The 17348-nt window shown below is 43.3% G+C and overlaps 1 protein-coding gene across 1 annotated transcript in view; it reads right to left on the bottom strand.

The window, feature by feature from the left end:
* The window catches only part of EPHA10 (EPH receptor A10), a 1221975-nt gene that overhangs the window by 48337 nt on the left and 1156290 nt on the right, over window positions 1-17348 (bottom strand). The window contains exons 13-15 of the mRNA XM_073665886.1: window positions 13575-13793; window positions 5044-5193; window positions 4662-4855 (exon numbers count right to left, since the gene is read on the bottom strand). Of these exons, the coding sequence (XP_073521987.1) occupies window positions 4662-4855; window positions 5044-5193; window positions 13575-13793 (563 nt within the window). The remainder of the gene's footprint in view (window positions 1-4661; window positions 4856-5043; window positions 5194-13574; window positions 13794-17348) is intronic.

The raw sequence follows: 17348 nt of genomic DNA, 5'->3' as shown, positions 1-17348 counted from the left end.
CTGGTCTGCAAACCATGTCCTATGAGGAACGGTTGCAGGATTTGGGAATGTTTAGCTTGCAAAAAAGAAGACTGAGAGGAGACTTAATAGCTGTCTACAAATATGTCAAGGGCTGTCACATTGTAGAAGGATCATCTTTATTCTCATTTGCACAAGGAAAGACTAGAAGCAATGGGATGAAACTAAATGGGAGGAGACACAGATTAGATATTAGAAAAAACTTTTTGACAGTTAGGGTGATTAATGAGTGGAACAGGCTGCCACGAGAGGTGGTGAGTTCCCCTTCAATGGACGTCTTCAAACAGAGGCTGGACAGACATCTGTCTGAGATGATCTAGTGAATCCTGCTTTGAGCAGGGGGTTGGACCAGATGACCCAGGAGGTCCCTTCCAACTCTACCATTCTATGATTCTATGATTCTAACTATAGGAAACAGCAATATACAAAAACAAAAAGAAAAAATAAACATTTTGAATACAAATATACAAACATTTTACATTTTTAAATATAAAAAACAGTTGCAGAATTTAATTGAAAAGTAATTCATAGAACAAAGACAAGTCTACCCTTTACAGCAGTGTTCCCCAACTCTGGTCCTTAAGAGTCACCAACAGGTCATATTTTCTGGATTTACAGTGGCATGCAAACGTTTGGGCACCCCTGGTAAAAATTACTGTTATTGTGAACAGTTAAGCAAGTTGAAGATGAAATGACCTCTAAAAGGCCTAAAGTTAAAGATGACACATTTCCTTTATATTTTTGGCAAAAAAATATATATTTTGTTATGTTTTACATTTTAAAAATTACAAAATGGAAAGTGGACTGATGCAAAAGTTTGAGCACCCTTGGAGATTTGTGTTCTCAGATATCTTTGACAAAGGTTTCAGACTTTAATTAGTCTGTTAGGATTATGGCTTACTCACTATCATCATTAGGAAAGGCCAGGTGATGCAAATCTCCCAGCTTTATAAAAACTCAGCCTCCTCTAAAATTGTGCCAAAAAACTGCAGCTTTGGGTGCTGCTAAGCAGTTGCCTAGCACTCTGAAAATGAAAATGGTGGAGGCCCACAAAGCAGGAGAAGGCTATAAGAAGATAGCAAAGCATTTTAAGTTGCCCTTTCCTCACTTCAAAATGTAATTAAGAGATGGTAGTTAACAGGAGCAGTGGAGGTCAAGATAAGGTCTGGAAGACCAAGTAAAATTTCTGTGAGAGCTGCTTGTAGGATTGCTAAAGAGGCAATTAAGATCCCCCGCTTGACTGCAAAAGACCTTCAGAAAGATTTAGCAGACTCTGGAATTGTGGTACATTGTTCTACTGTTCAGAGACACCTACACAAATATGGCCTTCATGGAAGAGACATCAGAAGAAAACGTCTCCTGCGTCCTCACCATAAATTCATCATTAGAACTATGCAAAAGAACATCTAAACAAGCCGGATGCATTTTAGAAACAAGTCCTGTGGACCGATGAGGTTAAAATAGAACTCTTTGGCCACAATGATCAAAGGTATATGTGGAGAAAAAAAACACAGAATTTCAAGAAAAGAACATCTCGCTAACCATTAAGCACCGGGGTGGATCAATCATGCTTTGGGGTTGTGTTGCAGCCAATGGCATGGGGAACATTTCACGGGTAGAGCAAAGAATGGATTCAATGACATTTTAACAAATTCTGGATGCAATCATAACACCATCTGTAATAAAGCTGCAGTTGAAAAGAGGATGGCTTCAACAAATGTATAATGATCTTAAACACACATCAAAATTCACAATAGCCTACCTCAAAAGGCGCAAGCTGAAGGTTTTACAATTGCCCTCACAGTCCCCTGATCTGAACATCATTGAAAATCTGTGGCTAGACCTCAAAATAGCAGTGCATACAAGATGACACAGAAATCTCACAGAACTGGAAGAATTTTCCAAGGCAGAATGGATGAAAATCCCTCAAAGAAGAGTTGAAAGATTCTTGACTGGCTACAAAAAGCATTTACAAGCTGTGATATTTTCAAAGGGGGGTGCTACTAGATACTAACCATGCAGGATGCCCAAACTTTTGCATGTGCCCATTTTCCTTTTTTATAATTTTTAAAATGTAAAAGATAAAAATATATAATTTTTATTTGCCTAAAATACAAAGGAAATGTGTCATCTTTAACTTTAGGCCTTTTAGAGATAATTTCTTTGTTAAGTTGCTTAACTGTTTACAATAACAGTAATTTTGACCAGGGGTGCCCAAACTTTTACATGCCACTGTGCTTAGTATTGCACAGGTGATGGAGAACAGAAAAAGAAAAGAACTGTCTGAGTACTTGAGAACAAAAATTGTTGAAAAATATCATCAATCTCAAGGTTAAAAGGCCATCTCCAGAGATCTTGATGTTTTTTTGTCTACAGTGCGCAACATAATCAAGAAGTTTACAACCCATGGCATGGTAGCTAATCTCCCTGGATGTTGGTGGCAGAGAAAAATTGATGAAAGTTTGCAATGAAGAATATTCTGGATAGTGGATAAGCAGTCCCAATCAAGTTCCAAAAATGTAAGCTGCCCTGCAGGCGCAGGGTGCATCAGTGGCAGCGCAAACTATCCATCGGCAGTGGAATGAAATGAAACGCCATAGCAGGAGACCCAGGAAAACCCCACTGCTAACACAGAGACATAAAAAAGCTAGACTGCAGTTTTCTAAAATGTAAATAAGTAAGCCAAAATCCTTCTGGGAAAGCAACATGTCGACAGAGGAAACCAAGATAGAAAGCTTTCTCTTAAAACACATCATTCTATTGTTTACGGAAAACAGAATGAGGCATACAAAGAAATGAACACAGTACCTACAATAAATATGCTGGAGGTTTTTTGAGGTTGTTTTGCTGCCTCTGGCATTGGGTGCCTTGACTGTTTGCAAGGCATCATGAAATTTAATGATTACCAAAGGATTTTGAATAGCAATGTAGTGCCCGGTGTCAGAAAGCTGGGTTTGGGTCCTAGATCATGGGTCTTCCAGCAGAACAGAGACCCCAAAAGTACTCCAAGAAGCACCCAGAAATAGATGGAAACAGAGTTCTGGAGAGTTCTGAAGTGGCCAACAATGAGTCTGGATCCCATTGATCACCTGTGGAAAGATCCTAAAATAGCTGGCGGGAGAAGCTACCCTTCAAATATTGAGAGACCTGAAGCAGTTTGAAAAAGAAGAGTGATCCAAAATTCCAGATGAGAGGTGTAAGAAGCTTGTTGATATTTATAGGAAGCGATTGATTGCAGTTGTTTATTCCAAGCGGTGTGGAACCAAATATTAAGTTAAGACTGCCAACAATTTTGTGTGGCCAATTTTTGTGGTTTTGTGAGAAATTTGCCTTTTTTTCTCAGTTTTTTTTTGTGCTGCTCCAATACACACAAAGGAAATAAAAATGTGTATAACAAAACATGTAATTGCAATAATTTTCTTGGAGACTTCATTTTCTGGAACAATTTCAAGGGTGCCAGCGCTTTTGGTCATGACTGTATATATGCTGTGACAACTATGCGACAGATGCATTGAAGTTCTGCTTGTGTGATGTGCAAGATGAGTGTTGTGTGCATCAATATATTTTATAATCAATTCTTAAAGAGTTAACACACTGAGTTGCTTTGTAGAATTAATTATTGGAGTGGGGAGTTTGAATTAGCAAGTCTGCTCACACCCCCTGTGTTGGTACGGAGTGTGAGGTTTTTTTTTCACTTGATCTCAGAATGCCTTGCAGACTAGCTACAGGTAGAAGCAGGACAATAAAAACAGATAGACCAGCTAGAAAACTCTAATTTGCTCTATCCTGCACTGCAGTTGTGGTCTGCCCCAGAAGGAAGAGAAATTCCTTTTGGATAGGATAACCACCATGAAAAAGAGAGGAAAAGTATTACCACCAGAAAGAAGAGCATAGAGGTACTGTTGTGGCAATACACCAACAAGGCAAAGTTTATTCATTAAAAAAGTGAAGATAAGACACAGCACAGGGCAGAATAACAGGTTATTTCCATCCTATAAGGATTGCATTAGACAATCTGAGTGTTGAATCCTGAGTGTGAGAAGTACCACATCAGAAACATGTGTTTAAGTAATTTTAGCACAGTAGCTAAATGTGTAGGTCACAAAAGTTGTTAGACAAGGCAGAGCACAGTTTCCAGTAATGATGACCGTGAGCAAGACTGTGACTAGTACTTCGAATGTAAGCTGCACTGTACCGTGAAAGAGGCAAAGAGACTGTATCTGAGTGAAGGAAATGCTGTTGAGGTGTTAGCCTGCAGACTGTGCAAAGTATGAGGAAATTGTAACCAGTGTTAGCTAATTGCTGTATACCAACCAACTCCCTCTGTTCAAGCCTATTACCTCTTAAAGAGTCTTTGAATAATTTCACTTTGAATTACATCTACTTGTACTGTTGCTGGTGTCTGTCTGCATTCTTTTGCCATCCCTGAATGGAGAAATGCCGCTATACAATGAGTGAGAATACATACTATGTTAAGAGGCACAATATATTGCTCCAGTGAACCGTTTCCAAATTTGTTACTGAGTAACATCTTGTTTATAAAATCATGAAAAAAACGCTACTAAAATTTGTATATGTCATTTGTAATATTTGCCATGACCAAGCACTCAAAATTCATGAACAATAAATGCTTGAATTCTCACCTTGTTGATGTCAATGTTGCTGACTTGTTTTTTTCCGGGCTTTGGCCATGTTTGCTTAGTATATTGTGAATGTGAGTGAATTTCGGTCTTTCGTTCCTGTCCTTTTGCCAGCAATCTAACATCAACTGATGAAGCGGAGGAGGACAATTTATCGGTGCTGGAAGTCTAAATCCATCTTCTATTGCCTTGATGACCTTGAATTGTCATCAATATAGAAATAAAATTAATTAAATTATAATATAGTTACTATCTTTGGATAGCATAAAAAATATTTTCTTTTATTTTGCAATATTTCTCAAAAGTTATCCACATTAATTTTCATTTGCATCTTTGCATCTTAAAATATAAAGCTTATGTATGTTAACAATCTTTATAAACTCACATCTTGATTGGACATGTCCCAGTAAGGTCTTTCACCATAGGACATGACTTCCCACATAACTATCCCAAAACTCCAGACATCACTAGCAGTGCTATAACGATGATACTCTATGGCTTCTGGTGGAGTCCATAAGACGGTGCTCTTCCCACTCTGGAGATAAAAATGTAAACATGCATGACGGTAAAATGCATTTACCAAATCTCATTTTGAAACATTTTAATATAATTAATAGTTAAAGAAAGCCTAATGTCTCTCCTGATATGATTATTTTACTATCAACTTTTCTGCATGAAATAGGAATGCTGGTGCAATGTTTTCTAATAATTTTGGATAGTGGCTTTATTCCTCCTGAAAATGTATGAATTAAGAACTGGGTTTTTGCATTCTACTTATCAAAGGGGTGTTTCCCTAGACAGTCTGACTTTTCATTTTCTATGCTGACAATGACAGACTGTGCAGAGAGCCTGCACATTACTAAGAAGAATAGTAATGCTCAAGAGAGATGAGCAAATCATTTCAAACTTGGAATCGCTGACTTTGCATATTATTCCCCAAACATTTGATTTGCGCCAATCTCAATACTAGAAAGCTTGCAATTGCTTGGAAAATGCACATAAGAGAGGACCCTGCTGACCATAAGAGCATATACTTTACAGGAGAGAGAGAGGAGCCTGATGAACATTAAGCTTACATTCTACAGGCAAGGGAGAGAAGACCCTGTTGACCGTAAGAGATTACAGTCTGTGGGAGAGTGATTCTGGAGATAGAAAACAACTCTGGGAACTGTGCTATACTAGGAACTGCTAATCTATGATGAACAAGGTACTGACCACCACTTTACAATGTATGATAATCCGTTAAGTATCAGAGCTGCAGGATATAATAAGTATTATAATACTAAATTATATTCACATGCTCTCTAATGCTTCAGTAGTGTGGAAAATGAGGCGGGGCAAGTTTTTTTTTTGTGAATCGCAAATCGAATCTCAAAATGTTTGAATTTGTGTGAAACTGAATTTCAGGAAATTTGACTCAAACTCAATCTCTAATGCTCAGGTATTAACTTATTCTTACACTTTAAAGAAGAATTGTAGAGGCAGGATACAATGAAGTTTTGAAAAAATTATGCCGTCAGCTACTTGTAAATCCAAGTATTTATTAAAACTTAAATTTCATAACAACTATTTCGTCTTTAAGTATTGGGACACGCTTCTAAATCACTGAACTCCGATATTTCATTTAATCCCATTGCCTCAAGTGTTTAAAATCTAACACCTACCAATGCAATCTGCCTTCACTAACATTTGTGAAAGAATGAGGTCTAATGAGGTTACTAAATTCAAACATGATACTGTAATAAGATGCTACCTAACTATTCCCTCCTAAGTATTCCACGATCAATTGTGAGTGGTATTATTGAAAAGCAGCATTTAGGAACAACAGCAACTCATTCATGAAGTGGATTACAAGGTGAAGTTACAAAGTGGGGTCACCGAGTGCTGATGAGGTGCATAATATGTAAAATATGCCAATTTTCAAAGCCGCTGATTCAAGATGCCACTGATTCGATAACTTCAGAATTCCAAATCTCCTCTAGCATCAGCACAAAAACTGTGCACCAAGAACTTTATTTCATGGGTTTTCATAGCTGAGCATACAAAACTTACGTCCGAAAGCACAATGCTAAGCGTCAGATGGCATAGTGTAAAGCATGCCACTACAGGACTAAGGATTGCTGTGGAACGAAGATCATGCTTCAGTATTTGGCAAACTGATGGTTGAGTCTAATTTTGGTGACTGCTATGAGAACGTTACCTGCCTGATTGCATTATGCCATTAGTAAAATTTGGTGAAGATAGGATAATGCCATATAGTTAATTTTGTTAGGGGTTGGACTGAGCCCTTTAGCTTCAGCGAATAGAAATTTTAATGCTTCAGCATATCAAGACAATTTGGACAATTGTATGTGATGCGCCCCTGGGCCTGCTGTGTCGTGCGGCATCGCGTGCACGGGGGCTTACCCGGAGCCGGATCAGATGGGGGTAGTAGTCTCGTGGCGGTAACCCGGTCCGTGCCCAGGGTGTCAAACTAAGTGTGTGGCAGTCTTGGTAGATGTTGTTTCTGTGTCGACTACGCCACCCGTTGATTTGTGGTCACAAGGCCGCCGCTGCAGAACAGTCCGCTGAGGCCGGTAGTATGGGTGCAGCGATGGTGGTATAACCCCCAACGGGAGGGGTATGGCCTCAGGGCAGCTGGTGCGGATGATGGGGGTAGTGATAGTGCAGAAAGGAGAGTCAGAGACGTGAGATGCAGTTTCAGGGTTTTTACTCACAGGTGTTCCTTCAGTCACTCTGGCCTTGAGTGACCACCCGAGCCGTGCTGCATCCACCAGGTCCTGGACTCGGCCAACCCCCAGGTAGTTCCGGAGCGTGGTCCTGAGCTTCCCTCTCTCTCTCTTTCTCCTGGCCGTCCCCACAGGGATCCACCTTTGTCCGGTTCCCTTGGGCCTTCTATGGTAAAACCTTCTCTGGCTTTCCTGACCCTACTCTTGGTGTACCTTCCTGGTGGATGTGGTGAGGGTCGTGGCAAAGCTTGCCCACGACCTCCGGTTCCTGGTTAAGGGTTACTTTCGCCTCCGCCAGCTTGGGATCCGGTGCCCTCTTCTGCCAACCCTTCACCCTTTTTGGTTTGCTTCTGGGATCTTAGGGTTCCCTCTTTTCTGCGTCTCTGGGCCTTTCTTCTTCCTCTCTGCTTCAGGCCTGGCTCTGGAGCTGGGCCCAGCCGGAGCCACAGCTCCCTGTCAGCCCTCCTGGCCGAACTCCTCCTCAGAACTCTCCTGACAGACTCACCCTATCTCTAGATGGTGCCCACCATATATACTCCCTCTATGTGTGAGCCCAGGTGACCAGCACCCAATGGGCTCCTATCTCTATGCCCAGAGCCCCTCCCCTATCAGCCCCTACACTACTGGGATGTTCCACCCCCCCTCCCACTCCAGCCAGGGACAGACGCTGTCGTACCTGCACATCTACTTGGTGGGAGTACCGTAGTTCTGTCCCCCGGAAATGGGATGTATGTAGTGCATGCAGCCTACTGAGCTCAGTCCCACACTCCATCCTTACCCGGGAGTGGAATACCACACCTCTGGTTTGAGGTGCAATACCCCTGTAGCAGCCGAGTCCTCAGGGTGCTACATTCCCCCCTGGTAAATCACAGCACGTCCTCGGGCTGTAAAAGAATAAAACATACCAAAACATACAAACCTTTTTAAAACATACACCAACATATAAAACATTATAAACATTATCAGATTCTAGCAATATAAACTTTTTCATATAAAACTCTTTTATATAAAATGTTCTTGAGCTTCTGGCCACTGTGCACTTGTGACCAGGTAAAGTGCCACAGTCACTGGGAGGAAAACAGTAATCCTCCTATAAAACCGGTAGGGGGCGCCTTAGGAAGCGCAACTATTTACAAGGGTATGGCCGCTCTCAGTCCTCGGTCAGTGGGAATAAGGGATGGCTGCTCACAGTCCTCAGCCTGTTAAGGGATAGGGACACACGGGTAACAGTTTGCTGGTCCCTACGGGGACTATACTTTACTGGTAACAGTTCTTGTACCCTTACGGGTAACTATTTACAGTTTCACTGTACCCTACTTTAATAACGGCATCCTCCTGCTCCTTCTTGAGGGTAATCTTCAGACCCGTCCGGGTCCTCTTGACCTTCCTCAAACCGCAGCTCTTCCTCAGTCAATCTGTGCACATGGAGAGCATATGGAACTTTGGCACATTGATGCCGGGTGAAGGTGACCTCATCACCCAGGTAAAGATCACGTCCTCTGTGTCCCTCCGGCAGATGGCTCTCGACGTCCCTGCGGGTGACAAAGACGTCGCCGGGGGTTCTGTGGTCCCGGATAAAACCCCAACCGTGCTGCAGTTGAAACTTGATTACGGTCCCGGTGGCGCGGGGACCATGGGCTGCACGGGGGTTTCGTCTGGTCCGGCTTTTCTGTTCCGCACTCTGTACTTGCAGCCGCTCCTCGTGGACCCGCCTTTCTCGCCGTTCCCGGTCGAAGACCTCCAGCTGTTGCCGGCAGCACTCTGCTCGCTGGGCTGCGGCCGCCCGGGTCTCATGGGTGAACCCAATGAGGTTTTCTCCGGTGGGGTCCCATTCGAACTGCGCCTCCTCCAACGGGAGTGGGGTGATCTTGGCGGGTGCCGGAGCCGGGATCAGGGGCTCACACAGGGGCCCTTCCTTCCGGAGTCGGGGATGGTAGTACTCCGGTGGCCACTCAAAGGGCTGCCCATCCGGGCAAGCATGCTGGGCGAACAGGTCTTCACCCAAGGGCAGCACGGTGGAGGTTGAGGGCGCGATGGTAGTAGCGGCGCCCGGATTCACCAGGCCTTGCGACCAGGCCGGTGGCGCTCTAAAGGTAAAGGGCACTGTGGAGACGGCGGCGCCCGGGGGCACTCGACCTTGCGACCAGGCCAGTGACTTGGTGGAGATAGAGGGCTCTGTTGGAACTGCGGCGCCCGGGGGTACTCGGCCCTGCGACCAGGCCGGTGGCGTCTCCTGCTTCGCCACGCTCGAGGTTGAGGCGCGTGACGTCACAGGGGGCTTGGCCGCGGCTCCTGCTTGAGGCCTAGTCTGGAGCGGTGGCGGTGCAGCGACGGGCACGGTAGGGGGAATTTCGGGCTCTGCGACGGGGAGCTGGGGCAGGCTCACGGTTTCTAGGCTTGGGGTAGTGTCGTCCCCTTTACCTGCCTCCGTCTCTTCAGCTCCTTCCACGGCGTCGTCTCCGGCCTTCATTCCTCCTGCACCATCCTCAGAGGCGGTCAGACTCCTCGTCTCGGGTGGCGTGCTCCGCTGGCGGGTTCCAGCCTGCTGGGCCATCTCCCTACTCCACTCAGTCAGCGTTTCTCGCTGCACCTGGGCCATCCTCCGTGCGAGGCCCTCCAGCGCGGTCTGTGCACGCTCCCGGTCTCGGAGGAGCTGTGCCAAGATCTCCACCAGGTCTTGTGGGGTGGTGGCTTGCAACAGGCTCCTGACCACAGGGTCGGTGCTGCCTGACTCTCCCTCCATCTCCGGGTGCGACCTTTCCAGACTCCTCCAGGCTGCACCCATCTTCTTGGTTTTGTTCTTGATCCGCCCACACTGAGGGCGGTCCTGGGGCAACTTGGTGATTGTCAGTTCCAGGGGCAGTCCCCCCACGCTGATGGACATCTCTATCATTGCAGTCTCTGCTGGTGGGGGCGGTCCTTGCTTTGGCGCTCTTCTGGGACCAGGCCCACGATGGGAGGTCGTCTCTTACCACCCTCTGGCACGCCCATAATGGCGTCCGCTCTGCCAGGGCGGGAAATCTTCTCAGATGGCGGGAACCGTCTCCCAATGGCGGGAAACTCCGTGGACGGCGGGAAAAGACTGCAGATGGCAGGCAAACGGCGGGAAACGATCCGAGATGGCGTCCGATGGCGGGGACCCTCTGGAATTGGCGGGAGACTCCTCTTTACGGTAAATGTGAACTTCTCTTCAGGCACGCAGTACCCGTCGGTTGCGGGCACGTAATCCTGCCGACTACGCCAAAGTTGACGCGCCCCTGGGCCTGCTGTGTCGTGCGGCATCACGCGCACGGGGGCTTAACCGGAGCCGGATCAGATGGGGGTAGTAGTCTCGTGGCGGTAACCCGGTCCGTGCCCAGGGTGTCAAACTAAGTGTGTGGCAGTCTTGGTAGATGTTGTTTCTGTGTCGACTACGCCACCCGTTGATTTGCGGTCACAAGGCCGCCGCTGCAGAACAGTCCGCTGAGGCCGGTAGTATGGGTGCAGCGATGGTGGTATAACCCCCAACGGGAGGGGTATGGCCTCAGGGCAGCTGGTGCGGATGATGGGGGTAGTGATAGTGCAGAAAGGAGAGTCAGAGACGTGAGATGCAGTTTCAGGGTTTTTACTCACAGGTGTTCCTTCAGTCACTCTGGCCTTGAGTGACCACCCGAGCCGTGCTGCATCCACCAGGTCCTGGACTCGGTCAACCCCCAGGTAGTTCCGGAGCGTGGTCCTGAGCTTCCCTCTCTCTCTCTTTCTCCTGGCCGTCCCCACCAGGGATCCACCTTTGTCCGGTTCCCTTGGGCCTTCTATGGTAAAACCTTCTCTGGCTTTCCTGACCCTACTCTTGGTGTACCTTCCTGGTGGATGTGGTGAGGGTCGTGGCAAAGCTTGCCCACGACCTCCGGTTCCTGGTTAAGGGTTACTTTCGCCTCCGCCAGCTTGGGATCCGGTGCCCTCTTCTGCCAACCCTTCACCCTTTTTGGTTTGCTTCTGGGATCTTAGGGTGCCCTCTTTTCTGCGTCTCTGGGCCTTTCTTCTTCCTCTCTGCTTCAGGCCTGGCCCTGGAGCTGGGCCCAGCCGGAGCCACAGCTCCCTTTCAGCCCTCCTGGCCAAACTCCTCCTCAGAACTCTCCTGACAGACTCACCCTATCTCTAGATGGTGCCCACCATATATACTCCCTCTATGTGTGAGCCCAGGTGACCAGCACCCAATGGGCTCCTATCTCTATGCCCAGAGCCCCTCCCCTATCTGCCCCTACACTACTGGGATGTTCCACCCCCCCTCCCACTCCAGCCAGGGACAGACGCTGTCGTACCTGCACATCTACTTGGTGGGAGTACCGTAGTTCTGTCCCCCGGAAATGGGATGTATGTAGTGCATGCAGCCTACTGAGCTCAGTCCCACACTCCATCCTTACCCGGGAGTGGAATACCACACCTCTGGTTTGAGGTGCAATACCCCTGTAGCAGCCGAGTCCTCAGGGTGCTCCATATGCTTCCACTTTGTTGGAGCAGATTAATGGTGGCCCTTTTTTTTCAGCATGATTTTACCACAGTGCACAAAGCAAGGTCCAAGAAAGTTGCAATTGGGCGAGTTCGGAATAAAATAACTTAACTGGCCCACACAGAGCCATGACCTCAACCCCATCAAAAACTTTTGTGATGGAATAAAGAGCATGGCTCATAATCTCTGTTCTAGCTCGTCAATGCTGTTTGACCTCCCAAATGCTCTTTTGGAGGACTGGGCAAAAATTCTCACAGATACACTTCAAAATCTTGTACAATGCCTTTCCAAAAAGAGTTAAAGCTGTTTTAGCTGCAAAGTAGAATCAACTACATATTAATGTACATGCATTTAGAATAAGAGCTTTATGTATGTTACAAGCGCTTTTATAGGTGTAACATACAGTTGTAGACAAAAGTTTTGAGACTGACACAAATTTTATCTCAAAGTTTTCGCGTTGACAGGTTGCAGCGGAAAAGTCATGACTACAGTTCAAGTGATTGCTGCAGCCAATCATTGGGCTCAATGGCTAATGCCATCTATATCAGAAGATGCTATGGAAAAATCATGTCTTAAACTGGATAAACTTTTTAATAGAAGAAAAACAAGATAGGTACACTTTTAAGACCAAAAAAACTGACTAAACCTAATACTGTACATATGAGACAGTCATCTTGACTGCTCTAAATAATAACAATTATATGTTATTCATATTGTAAATCTAGTATTTTCTCTATAAACAAGGTAAGACTTTGAATAAGGTCTTTCACTTGCTCAAAAAATTTAGCTAAGTACATTGTACAAATCTCTGAGCTCCCAATTGTGATGCTCTTTTCTGTTTTGCTCTGTGTCACTCTTTTGCAGAGATATACACATTACTTATTTTTTTAAATCTCTGTTTGCATATCAGTTGGGTGTTTCTTCAAAGCCTTCTCTGGAGGTGTTTGCTTTCATAGCTCTTTCCCAGATGCTGTCAATCACAGCTTGGCAGCTGAACAAGCAGGCTACTAGTCTCAGACGCTGAAATGTAACATGCAGCATTTGGGAGGGGAGAGTAAAAGTGCACGCCCCTAGAGAAGACTTTGAGATTGCAAGACTAAAAAGCTCTCAATGGAAGCATTTGGGATGGACGGGTGAAGGCACACGCCCCCAGAGAAGACTCAGATTGCAAGACTGCTGAGCTCTGAATAGAAGTGTATAGGATGGAGGGGTGAAAACTCTGAAGACATGTCAAGTTGAACTGAAACAGAGATTTCACATATTGTGCTCCAAAAGCAACACACATAAATATCTTTGCCTTGGAGTAATGCAGCACAAAGGAAAAAAGAGTAGCATAATCAAGGGACCTCAGGGATTTTTTACAAGGTATTCAACTTATTTTTTTTTTTTAGCAAGTGACAAGTCTACTTTTAGGAGTGTAGATGCATTAAACAATATATAGCCGTTGTAGCCATAGCTAGTAGAGGTTATTTGACTGTAATTTTGACAAAATAGAAGAGCAAGGGTTTAATACTAAATAAATAAAAGTACCATGATTGCATGCATGTGAGTAGAATTTGGTGCGGTATTATTTCTGAAGAGACAATAGTTACAATGAGCACAGTCCCATCCTAGATTACAAACTATGATTACATGTTAACAAGCCATAAATAATACCAACCTAGCTGACCAATCATAATAATATAAGGTGTGTCTTACATTTGCATTCCGTACCATGGTGGTAAACACTGTGTCAAGTTTATCATCTTGAAATTGTCGAAATCCAGATATCTTGCAGACTAGGTTCGAATTGACGAGAACTTTATGTGCAGCAAGACACTTGTGAATGTAACTCATCTCTGTTAAGTATTTCATTCCTGAGGCTATACCAGTTAGCATCCCCACAAGTTGAGGTACTGAAACTTTCCCCTCATTTTTCTGTAAAACACACGAAACATTAAGTTTATACAAAATGAACTACATAAGGAAATATATTTTCAGAATTTAACTTATAACAGAAAACATGCTCAATCATAGAAGTATCTTGGGGTACTGTAGAACATTTTCTGACTCTGGTGCATGGGAAGCCAAAAGATACAACACATTCATCAAGAAACACATGCCTCTTAAATTGTGATGATCAAATCTGCTAAGGTTCAAATTCTGCAAATCACAAGATTTTAACATGAAAATTAATACTCACCTTATTGCTCACCCATCCTGAAGCCCCTGCTGCCCACAATCCAGTCCTCCTAGCCTTATCTTTACACCATACTTCATCGAGCACATCTTCTCGGCCTGCTTAATGAGAATCTTTCTGCAAGTTTTTGCTATGCAATCTATGGACAGCATGAGATAGGGCTGAGACACAGATTTCAGGGGTGTGTCACTTATTAGGCTATGTACTGTTGTTTCAACACAATGAATTATTAATCACCAGGAGATTATCACTGCTTGGACTACAAGTCATGTGAACCCTGGTCTCCCTTTACACTGATAAGCAGCTCACTGTCAATAGACAATGTATACAGAAAGCTGTAGTGAGGGCTGGATCAGCTTTTAAACTCTGTTACTTAGTACATCTAAAAACTCTGATTTTGTCACAATTGCTGCATCCAATAAACTAAGTGATACATTGTTGTAATCAGGATCTCTTTCCTACATGCTGTCAGATGAGGTAGCAAAAACCTGGTAACAGATTCCATCGAAGTCTATGCCAGGGCATCCTGTACCAACCATGTCTCTGATTTCATTGTGAAGAGCCTTTGCAACTCACGTCTTCACATCACAATTTGACTGGTTTTCAGACGGCACACGTTGAAACATTTCCTAGTTGGAGATGGAAGCTCCGACACAGATTTAAGAAGGCTGAGAAGGAGGTGCAGAATGGAGTATTTAGATAAGAAGGAGCATGGAGCATTGGAAAGCTGGCTATGGGACACGGCTATGTAGAAATTTTTATTTATTTTTTAACCTGTTGCCAGCTCTCTATAGTTCAGCAAAATTGCTCATTTTCTGAAGAATTCAACAGTTTTTAAAATTTCAGGAGAGTTCAATTCAACTTGAATAACTTCATTCATTGCTAATTTTAACGAGCTTGGCACATATTTGTGCAGCAGACCACAGATCAAAACTGTGGTATGAACATACCAGTCTTGATGAATTCCTCCCAGAATGAACAATATATTCTCTGTTTAGACTTTTTCCCAATCAGTTACTCAAATCTTTAAACCTTTACAAACAGGACTCTACAGTATAGAAAGAATTGCGCTGATACAAATGTGACTCCTGTACAGTCGTGGACCCTAAAGCTTATATGCTAATTTGTGTTGTCTTGTGAAAGCTTTCAGTGTCATGATCAGCTCATACAAAATTCTCTGATGTTTTGCTTTTGTTTTCCCACCTCCAACCTTCTATTTTCTTTGCACCTTTTATGTTTTCCCAGGCACAACCATGCTATTGTCAAACATCGTTTTCAAGTGCTGAAGGGGAGGGAATTTTAATTTTCTATCTTTAAATGGAATAATGCAACAAACTGAAGAGGCACACAAATCTCCAGCTTAAAAGCTGCAGGATTCGAGTGGACAAATGTCCTTGATGTATTCTACTTAGATAACAGCCAGAAAATGATAAAATATGTCAGTGTTCATTTACTGTACCATGCACAGCTTAAAAGAAAAGAGCTATGAGAAGGAAAAAAAATAAAATAATTCATATTCAATGCTTTCACAATTCTTTGTCTTCTTTTAAAAAACATCAAAAATTAAAAGACTTATGATAATGATAAAGAATCAATAAACATACAGGCAACATTATTACATCAAATACCATAATAAATTCATAAATATATTAAAAAGACATCTCATTTTTTAAAAACATATAAAATGACTTTAGATGGACATCTGGAGGATACAGACATAGCTAAACCAGATATAACCAAACTAACAGCACAACCCATGTTTGGTGTGGGAGGTCCCTGGATACATCTGTGATTAATAAATGTGACTTAATGTTGCTTTGCCAAATTTTTGGAGCTTTTACAAATAGAAACACTGAAATAATAAATGAATGATAAAATGTACATAGGTTTTATGACAAAATATTCCTTAGAATTTTACATAATCTATTTAAATTTTCTGTATGGAACCTATTTAGCTCTTACCCATTCCTTAAATGTCTTTTTTAACTCCTTTATGACCTCCGCAGTACATGTACAACGCCGCAGTACAGTGGGACGATCATCAGCGGGCATCAGCTATATATTATAGCTGACACCATGTAGAAATGCCCATGATCAGTGCTAGAACCAATTGCAGACGTTAAACCCCTCTGATGCCACTGTAAATAGTGACAGCGAGATTGATCAGTTTAGCAGAGGGAGGAAGCTCCCTCTCTGCTTTGATAAAGATCTTGTTGTGTCGTTGGTCTCCATGTTGACCCTGGGACAAAAGATGGCCATGGGATCACCCAGGTACCTTGGCCTGTAAGTTCCTGCTCAGAGCAGGAGCTGAAACGTCTCCTCCCTATGTGCGATTGCCTGATCAAATGCCCTGTAATGCAAAATCATTGCAGAGTGTTATATCAGCAATCAGGGCAGGGAACATTGGGGTCCATTTTCTCCTGTTACCCTTAGGAAAATGAAAAATTTGGGGCTAAAGCAACATCTTTGTGGGAAAATTTAATATTTTCATTTTTTATTTACATTGCTTTAATTCCTGTGAAGAACCTGTAAGGTTAATAAACTTCTTGAATGTGGTTTTGCATTGTTTGAGAAGTGTAGTTTTTAAAATCCTGTAATTTTTGGGCATTTTCTGTCACATAGGCCACTTAAAGTCACTTCAAATGGCATGTGGTCCTTAAAAAAAATGTTTTCGTTAATTTTTTAGGAAAAATTTGAAATTGCTGATAAACTTTTAACCTTTCTAACTTCCTAACAAAGGTTTAAGGGCATAAAAATTAAAAGTTTAAAAATTGCAAAATTTTCACCAAATTTCCAATATTTTCACAACTAAGCGCAAAAAATATTGACCTAAATTTACACTACCTTAGAATACAATGTGTCATGAAAAAAACATTCTCAAAATCACTGGTATATGTTGAAGTGTTAAAGATGTATTACCTCATAGACACTGTGTGCAGAATTATTAGGCAAATGAGTATTTTGATCACATGATACTTTTTATACATGTTGTCCCACTCCAAGCTGCATAGGCTTGAGAGCCAACTACCAATTAAGTAAATCTGGTGATGTGCATCTCTGTAATGAGGAGGGGTGTTGACTAATGACATCAACACCCTATATAAGGTGTGATTAATTATTAGGCAACTTCCTTTCCTTTGGCAAAATGGGTCAGAAGAGAGATTTGACTGGCTCTGAAAAGTCCAAAATTGTGAAATGTCTTGCAGAGGGATGCAGCAGTCTTGATATTTCCAAACTTTTGAAGCGCGATCACCGAACAATCAAGCGTTTCATGGCAAATAGCCAACAGGGTC

Source organism: Phyllobates terribilis, unplaced genomic scaffold (assembly GCF_046119375.1).
Source record: "Phyllobates terribilis strain yellow unplaced genomic scaffold, ASM4611937v1 Scaffold_2__4_contigs__length_985480577, whole genome shotgun sequence".
Taxonomy (NCBI): Eukaryota; Metazoa; Chordata; class Amphibia; order Anura; family Dendrobatidae; genus Phyllobates; species Phyllobates terribilis.
This window is presented reverse-complemented; position numbering and strand designations above follow the sequence as displayed.